The sequence below is a fragment of the Aedes aegypti genome, chromosome 1 (assembly GCF_002204515.2).
Source record: "Aedes aegypti strain LVP_AGWG chromosome 1, AaegL5.0 Primary Assembly, whole genome shotgun sequence".
In the NCBI taxonomy this organism is placed as follows: Eukaryota; Metazoa; Arthropoda; class Insecta; order Diptera; family Culicidae; genus Aedes; species Aedes aegypti.
In genome coordinates, this window is record NC_035107.1 from 53,118,485 (window position 1) to 53,127,603 (window position 9,119).

At 38.6% G+C, this 9,119-nt stretch overlaps 1 protein-coding gene across 1 annotated transcript; it reads left to right on the top strand.

Moving 5' to 3' along the window:
- The first annotated feature begins 7,533 nt into the window (after nt 1–7,533).
- Nucleotides 7,534–8,870, top strand: LOC5568408 (microsomal glutathione S-transferase 1). The gene is made up of 3 exons (XM_001658010.2): nt 7,534–7,779; nt 8,310–8,392; nt 8,450–8,870. The coding sequence occupies exons 1-3, from the start codon at nt 7,657–7,659 to the stop codon at nt 8,691–8,693; spliced, it is 450 nt and encodes a 149-aa protein (XP_001658060.1). The 5' UTR covers nt 7,534–7,656; the 3' UTR covers nt 8,694–8,870.
- Nucleotides 8,871–9,119: the final 249 nt, after the last annotated feature.

The window sequence follows — 9,119 nt, forward strand, 5'->3', positions numbered from 1 at the left end:
ATGTTGCCTTCTTATAAATATCGGCTGTTCTTTCTGCTTTACAGTGTTTATGAGCATTTCAATTGCATTTCTAACACAGGATTTTCCTTCTTTTGAAGTTTTGCTGTTTTAGGGCTATGCATTACAGTTTAATCTGACTGTTGGTTTCGACTGATTTAAATTAGCATCAGGGAAAAATAATCATCATTTTTCTGGAATTAGGTCCCAACTAGGGTAGAGTCTGCTTCTCAGCTTCTCTAGCGTTTACTGAGAGCTTTTCTGATAATTCGATCATTTTTGCATTTGTGCATCGTGCTTTTTATAAGAAGACGATCTGCAACCCGAACCGTTAGAAGATAATTCAAGGAATGCAGGTGTGATGTCGCACCACCGACGATCTGAAATCTACCCATGCTCTGAATAGAGTTTTACAGAAAACACATACATTACTCTTGGACTCAGACTCATTTCTCTTCTGAACCACCTGATGGGTTTACTACGAGGAGAGGCTATTTCATATAGCACTTTAACATATGCAGCAGAAAAAGCCTAGGCAAACTGCTTCTCCTAGCCGCCTTGAACATCGTTACAGGGAACCAGCCTCGGCAAAGCGAACTCTCTGCTCTGCAGTCGACTCATGGCGGCACACATGGTGCTATAATTCCAGTATAATATGAATGACAGCCGCAATTACTGCATTCGCTGGCATCCCAACACATTGCACATCGAGTGGCATGCACCTCGATGCACTTAGAGTTACATAATAGGGCGATATTCAAAACTGAAAAGGCAATAGATGGCTCTTTTTCAGTGGTAGTAAAAACGAAATCCTGAAGCAAAGAAAGCTCTACGGAAGATGAACTAAACACAAAAAGTTATGTATTCACTTCACACTTGATTTCTAATCACTACTTTTTTGATCCAGTTTCCAAATTGCAAGTAATTTACGTTTTTCATTATTTTCCATACGTTTTGACAGTTCTCCGACTACCATTCTTCCATGCGCTTGTGTTGAAAGTTTGAGAAATTTGAGAATCCAGCGTAGCGCGATCAGTGGGAGGAATACAAACAACAGTGTCGTCGCTCGGCGGCCGGTGAAAGAAACTGAATGTTCGAAAGGTTGTTGCCTGTACTTTTTGCCGCTGGCGCCAACTGTTAGCGATAAAGAACGAAATAAACAGTCGTTACCCTATTACCAGGAGAACATAAATGAACTAACGAGTCTCCAACCAAACCGCCTTTCAACGCATCGGAATCGTAGTGTGCTGCGCTAGCCGGAGGTTAACGAAAATTCTGAAAGCGCGCGCTAGGGGAGATTTAACACATGCGCTGCTCAGTGCTACGCTCGCCATCGGTATCCAAGTAGTAAAACAACTGCTCAGTAACGAAGAGTCTCTACAGCCATTTTTACCTTATTATGCAGGTGTCTAGATGGTCTACATGATACGGTCGAAGACGCGCGATCCGGAAGCTACAATTTCGATTCTCGTTTTAAAATTTTGTCTTCACATCAATTACTGTGCTGTTTTTGAACAACGCATGTGACGAAGCGCATGAGACGCATTGAGAAATTACCCTAAAAAAAGCGAGGAACACCAAAAAGAATCTCAAAATCTACAGTGCACAGGTGAGCATGGAAGGAATGTGGCTCTTGCTCATAAGGCTACAGCACATACACAGTAACTCTGGATGCACAACGACCTGAAAAGTCTAACAAAATTTCACCCCGAAAAGATCGTTGACCAGCTGAAATTGAACCTCCCTCAGTATGGTCTCTCTGAAAATATGCGCGTATTCGTCACGTCTATTTGAGCTGTAGCGCTTGTGATAACTTGCTTTTTTATCTAAAGAGTATAGCCTTTTGTTCTTCCTAAATTGTTGTCCATTCGACCTTTTTTGTCATTCGACTTTTTGTCCATTCGACCTTTTTTGTCATTCGACCTTTTGTCCATTCGACCTTTTGTCCATTCGACCTTTTGTCCCTTCGACCTTTTGTCCATTCGACCTTCTGTCATTCGACCTTTTGTCATTCGACCTTTTGTCCTTCGACCTTCTGTCATAGATTCCACAGCACCTGACACAGGGCCTCTTGGATGACATTTCCGATTTTCGTCGGAAACATACCGTGCGACGTATCAATCTTCGTGAAATTGAGAGAACTTGACAATAATAGGAGAAAAAGCTCGGTACGAACAGATGTGGTCACTCCAGATCTCCAGGCACAGGTTCCACGATGGTTTCTTGGGGAACATTTCCATTTCATATCCAAAACCATACTGTGCAACACCTCAAACTTAATGAATTTCAAATAACTTGTCAATAAATGAAAAATAACACGGTAATAAAAGATTTGGCCACTCCAGAGCTTCTGGCACAGGTTCCATAAGGGCTTCTTTGGAGATATTTTTGCTTTTGCCTCAATCTTTGTGAATTGTAAAAAAAAACATGTCAATAAAAGAAGAATCAACTTTTTGACATGTGATGTGGCCTCTCCATAGCTCCAAGCTCAAGTTCCACCTTGGAGATGTTTCTGTTTTTTACCCATAATAAACCGTGTTACGTGTCAATCTTTGTGAATTCGAAAAAACATGTCAATTAATGAAGTATGAACTATGTATCAACTAATTAGGTCACTCCTAAGCATCTGGTACTGGTTCCGCGTCAGTGTTGCCACATTTATATCTGTATCGAAGGCTCAAAAATCTTTTTTATCTGTACCGGTGATTTTGAAAATCTGTACCACATACAACATAAATTGTTGAAAGAAACTCTTGAAATCTTTATTAATTTGGAAATTTAACAAAGTTTTAATTGAAATAATATCACCTTTCAAATAATACATATTAAATTCTATGATATTAGAATCTTTCAATAATAGTTTTATGTAAATTATTTTCGAATTTCAATCATTTTTTGGATTTTGTTTTACAAAACTCGTCAATTCAAAAAATCTGTACCAATCTGTACTTTTCGGTGAAAATCTGTAATCTGTACCAAAAACTATCAGAAAATCTGTACCTTTCCAGATAAATCTGTACTTGTGGCAACACTGGGTTCCGCCAAGGCCTTTTAGGGGACATTTCAGTTTCATGTCCAAAACCTATTGTGCAACGTTTCAATCTTCATGAATTCGACAGAACAACATGTCAATTAATGAAGAATAGACCCTGTGTTTCCACTCCTGAGCATCACGTACAGGTTCCATAAAGGCCTATTTTATGACATTACCGTTATTTGAAGGAAAAAATACGTCAATAAATGAAGAATTACCTCACTATCAACAGATCTGGCTACTCTAGAGCAGAAGGAATAGGTTTCACCGAAAACCTTTTTTAAAAATACAGTCAAACCTCCATGAGTCGATATCTCAAGGGACCATCGACTCATGGCAATATCGAGTCGTGGAAACAAATGACTTGGAAAGCCGTTTGAGGGAACCATCAAAGTAACCATGAAATTTTGTTTTCAATATGATTCCATTAGTCGATATCGAGTCATGGAATATCGACTAATGGAGGTATCACTGTACTCCGTAATTTGAACAAAACATATTTTCCACGATTTTTGGAAAATGTGTTATGTAGATTTTCATGAATACGCCAGGAATGCACTGTGCAACTAGTTAAAACTCAGCAGAAAGCTGAAAAGAAAACTAACAATGAATCCACCAGAACTTTGTTTCGAACATCATCAGAAATCTAACAAGAATCCTAAAAAGGTTTTGGCTAGAATGTTACCAAGAAACTATTGTAAACTTCGAAGAAAATTTTCTAGTAATTACTCAGGGTTCTCAATAAATTTGTTGATACAAAACTTAAAAGGAATTCGCTTTGGAACTCCTCATGAATACACAATAAAAACAGTCTTATGATTTATTAAATCCCTTTGACTTACTAACCTTTGGCATATTTACTGCTAATAATTGTTTTAACAGTATAGAAAAGAACAACCTGTTGCCCGTTTAAAGAAGAGTAAATTCGACCAAACGTCGGTTCAGTCAATCGTACCGCCTATTCATGAATGGAGGAAATCCACGTGCAACAGAATAAAAATTTTACTTAGAATATGTTAAGGATTTCACCAGAAATTAAGCAATAATCTAGCCCGCAATTATCTAATTTAGAACCCATTCGAGATTTCATCTAAGGGCAAAGGGTTTTTACCAAGGGTTTTCCTACAGATTAGTGTTCGGTCCATAGATTGTGAGCAATAGAAAATGCAATAGAAATCAGACGTGTCCGGTTCGCGCAGTGCGAAGAAAAAGTGGTGTAATCCATTCAGTTTGGTCCATCGATTGTATTGCTTGCTCCAGCTGGAGCGAGCGATGGGACCGGAAACACCCACTAACGCAATGTAATTTCCAAGACAATTGTGGAGATGCAGGGGTATGTTCAGCCTTTGAACTCTCGATTCGTGCTTTTTGAGAATGGTTCGCTAATCCCAAGCCCCATTCATTAAATCTCTGTGCATCTTCGACTGCTCCGATCAATCACGGAGTGCAACTACGAAGCGGTCATCTATGCTTGAGCTCATGCTTATTATCCGCAAAGGTTTTACTTACAAATTCTTCATCCATTTTTTTCTTTTTTTTTTTTTTTTGAAGCTTGAAACTCAATAAGCCAGTTCATTCCCCCCAATTCAAATTGTATTGCTCTGGAGTGGCCAAATCTTCGTTTATTTACAAGTTCCCTCGAATTCATGAAGATTGAGACGTCGCACGGTATGTTCCGACAAGAAACGGAAATGTCCTGACGCAACCTGTGTCAGGCGCTCTGGAGTGGCCACATCTATATTTAGGATATTTAGGATATTTAGTTTATTCTTCCTTTATTGACATGTTCTCCCGAATTGAAGAAGATTGAGACGACGCTCGGTATGTATTGGACATAAAACGGAAAGGTCCCCTATGAGGCCCTCGTGGAACCTGTTCCAAGATATCTGGAGTGGCCACATCTGTTTGTACCGGGGTTTTTCTTCTTTTATTGACATGTCCTCCCGAATTCATGAAGATTGAGACGTCGCACGGTATGTTTTGGACATGAAACGGAAATGTCCCCAAACTGGCCCTGGCGGAACCGGCTACCATGTTCCGGAACGGTTCACTTGTTCGAATTATGTTGAAATCATGACAATAGACCATTATCTTATATTTTACATGAAAAATGCAGTGTTGTAACTGCAATAAATAAAAAAATAATCACATTTTCTAAATTTGGCAACCTCGTGACCCCAGTACAATCCGGAATATCTCCGGCATGGTTCTGAATCCAGCATTCTCCCTTTATGACAAACAACTAAAACCTTTTTAAAGTAAACTGACGGTGGATTCAAAAAAATCGAATGGGAATTGACGAAATGGCAGCTGTTTGAAAATGCCTTGTCGGAGGCCGGTAACGTAAAGGTTAATGTGTTTCTTTACATATTTTCTCATACATGAAAACCAAAAATTCTTATTTACTTCAACTATTGTTTTTTCTATTCCTTTATGTCCACAGTTATCATGGTACGTCCTCACAATATTAGGGCCCATTCACAAATTTCATAACGCTGAAGGTGAGGTGTGCGTGTCCTCAAGATGTTTCAGTTCATGCAAAATTCAAAAAAAAATCATACAAAATGCGTTACGAGAGGGTGAGTTAATGTCAAAAAGGACCATTTTTGGCGTTACGAAATTTGTGAATTAGCCCTTTTCAACCATATTTTTAGGAACAACTAATAGATTCTTGCTATTACCTCTCCTAAATAAAAAAAACCATCTTATAATAAAATGTTTGGAAAAGAAGTAATTTCTAATATTTGTTTTAAATTTTTTAATTTAGAATCTTGTTTTTAAGCTTAAATAATATTGCGTTCTATTTGAGATTCATCAAGTACAGTGACCCATGATAGTGTGACCACTCTTATTCCAATCGTGTTTTCTCTAATTTTCTCCAGATATTGATTATTATTACCTTTCTTAGTCATATGAATCCGACTTAACGCATCGACGAGTTTCATTTCTTCCTTTTTTTCCGTATTCTAATTCAAAATTATAGTTTTCTTAAACTAAGGCCCATCGTTTTATTTTTGAATTCATTTCCTTTTTCTTCAAAGTTTGAATGAATGCATTACAATCAGTGAAAATTTTGAAGCTTTTTCCAGCTAAACATACATGAAATCTTTTAATAGCATGAATCTCTGCAATGGTGTGCTAATTCAAAGCTGTGGAGTTTTGACTCAAACTCATCCGTTTTTTTTTGCTAAAAAAAAACTTACCGGATGGAATTTATTATCAGACTGCTTTTCTAGTAACTAGCGTCACAGTGAAGCTCAGTATCAGCATAAGGATCAAAAAAGCAAGAATTGGAGTTGCAAGCAATTTGTCTTTCAAAAAATTGAATGCCGCAATTTGTCCTTTTTCAAAACGAAATGCTAAGTCTTTTTGAAGTAAACTATATAATGGTCTGTTAATAACAGCAAAATTTTGGAAAAACTTTCTGAAATAACTCATCTAAACAAGAAACCTATGAACTTGTTTACTATTTTGAGGGATTGATTTTTTTACTGTTTCTATGCGAGAGTTATTAGGTTTCCTATCTTAATTATTGTTTGTATAACCAAGATAGTATTTTTCATTGCACAAAAAAGTACACTACTACAAATTAGGTTCTAATATATTTTGACTTAAAATTACAAAAACCTGTTGTAATACTTCAAAATGTTCTTTACTAGACTTGGTTGCAATGTGACATGCTAATCTAAGTATACACATAATTCTTTCTTTAATGAGCTTTTGAAAATAAAACGTTGAAATACAGCAGTAGCATTGCATAAACCGAAAGGTACTCGTAGAGATTCCAATTGATCATTAGGTGTTACAAAACATCTACTACAGATACCTACCTAACTCGACCTCCGATCCCTTCAATATCGAGTTATAGAGAGTTGACTCTATATTGTAGAATCATTTTTCCATAGTGGGTGATAGTTTGGTACAGAATGGTTTTATTTGACAATCATGGTCCTGACTTTCTAATCCCTTCGCCTACTATAACGAAATTAAAAATAAACTAACTACAAGCTTACTACATTTGTAACTAACGTTGTCATTTTGCAGTATTTTAGTAGATTAATATATTCCGTAAAACTAAAGATAATATCTGGGTATCTTTTTATGTGACACGATTCAAAAACGAATTCCAGGTATGGCAAATTACAAGATTATACACAAACCGAGTTTTTGCACGGGAAACAACTTAAGTAGCAAAAGGTAAGCATTCTATATTTGTATTTAAAATTATTTTAGAAAATGTTACATATGCTGAAGATTCAACTATATTTTTTCCATAAATTGTTCCCAACTTTCTCCTCAATTTCTTCCCCTAATGTCGCTGCAACAGTTCTCACTACTACACTATAACCTTTATAATACCTTTACCATATGTCCCCCTGTATTCGACAAACACCAGTCGGTAGTCGCACGTAAAGCTGCAACTCATTGAACCGGCAAAACACACTACTGACTGACTAACCGAAACCGAACCACGCACGACACGAAAGGGACCGAACGACGCCATCATTCAACCAGTCGTCGGTATCGGTTAGTGTTCAACCGCCACTCCCGTCAAGCGGACGTTATCTATCATATCGCAGCTTCCGTCCTGGAAATTTGAAGGAAAAACCGAGAATCATCTCAAAATGCAACTCTTCGACAACATCAACGAATCCGTCTACCGGGCCTATGTCTTCTGGGCATCGGTCCTGGTCGTCAAGATGCTGGTCATGTCGGTCCTGACCGGAATGCAGCGTTTCCGGAAGAAGGTGAGTCCATTTTGTGTCAACTTGTGAATTAGGTTGCATTCCTACCTATTACATTTGTATTTATTGACGGTGGACAAATTTTGATAGCACCTAGTTCCGTTAATTTTGGTAGTCAGTTCCAACGTGGCAGAATTTGTGATAATCGTAAACGAGTAAATTGATAATAAGTCGGCACCTTCGATTCCCATAGCGCCTATTACGCAACAACTTTGATTGTGTATGCAAACAAAGATGGCCATGACCGTTGCATTGATGCCGTTGTTTTTCTCTGTTTTCTCTCCGGTGTTTCGCACAGCCGGCTTGCTTCGATCAATTCAAACGGGCTTTCATGATTGGTTTAATGAATGTTCGGTGCCCGGTTCAAGCGCTTAGGATCGCGATATGATTGTTTTAGCGATTGATGATTACATTTAATCACGCATACTGTCATCAGAGGAGTGACTTGCGATTTTGCCGCACAGCGTCATCTTACTGAAGCTTGTCTCCTGGTTGATTTCTAATAGGATTTTTTTTCGAATCACGCATTTCAGGCTTTTGTCAACCCGGAAGATATCGCCAGAACGCCCAAGTTGAAGCTGAAGACTGATGATCCAGACGTAGAACGTGTGCGTCGGTAAGTGATCTACTCAATCTTCATAAACCACATGTACTCAAAACTTGACTTTTCCAGTGCCCACTTGAACGACTTGGAGAACATCCTGCCCTACTTCGTGATCGGCTTCTTCTACATCCTGACCAACCCAGACCCGCTAATTGCGGTGAACCTGTTCCGTACCGTTGCCGTGTCCCGTATCGCACACACTCTGGTCTACGCCGTGGTGGTCATTCCGCAGCCGGCCCGTGCCATTGCCTGGCTTATTCCGTACGCCACGAGCTTCTACATGGCATTCCAGACGATCTTGTTCTTCTTGTAAGCGGTGCGTCGTCGGAAGTCGATTACTTTTAAGGGTTTGTGGTGTCATAAACGTTAGCTGTAAGGTGCGTGAATTCATTCTAAAGTCTTAACATTTTCGTCGACAAGATTGAAGCAATAACTCAGGATACGTGCGTCAAGTTGTTTGTAATGAATAAAAAACGGTACAAAAAAGTCACAACAGGTCGTCTCATTTTAGGCTTAAGCGATTAAGATTGTGTCACTTTTATTCGATTTGTGCTGAATCAGTGGTCAAAGTGTGCCTTAGCTGTAATCTCTCTGCCCAGTATTCAGATAGTAGGCACTGCATAACACTGATCCAAGCAAGCGATAAGCCATGCCGACTTGATTGTAGCTCGTGTTCGTAAAGCGACTGAACCAAACATGAATCGATCAGCGTTTGAACCGAGAAACTCCGGAGCATCTA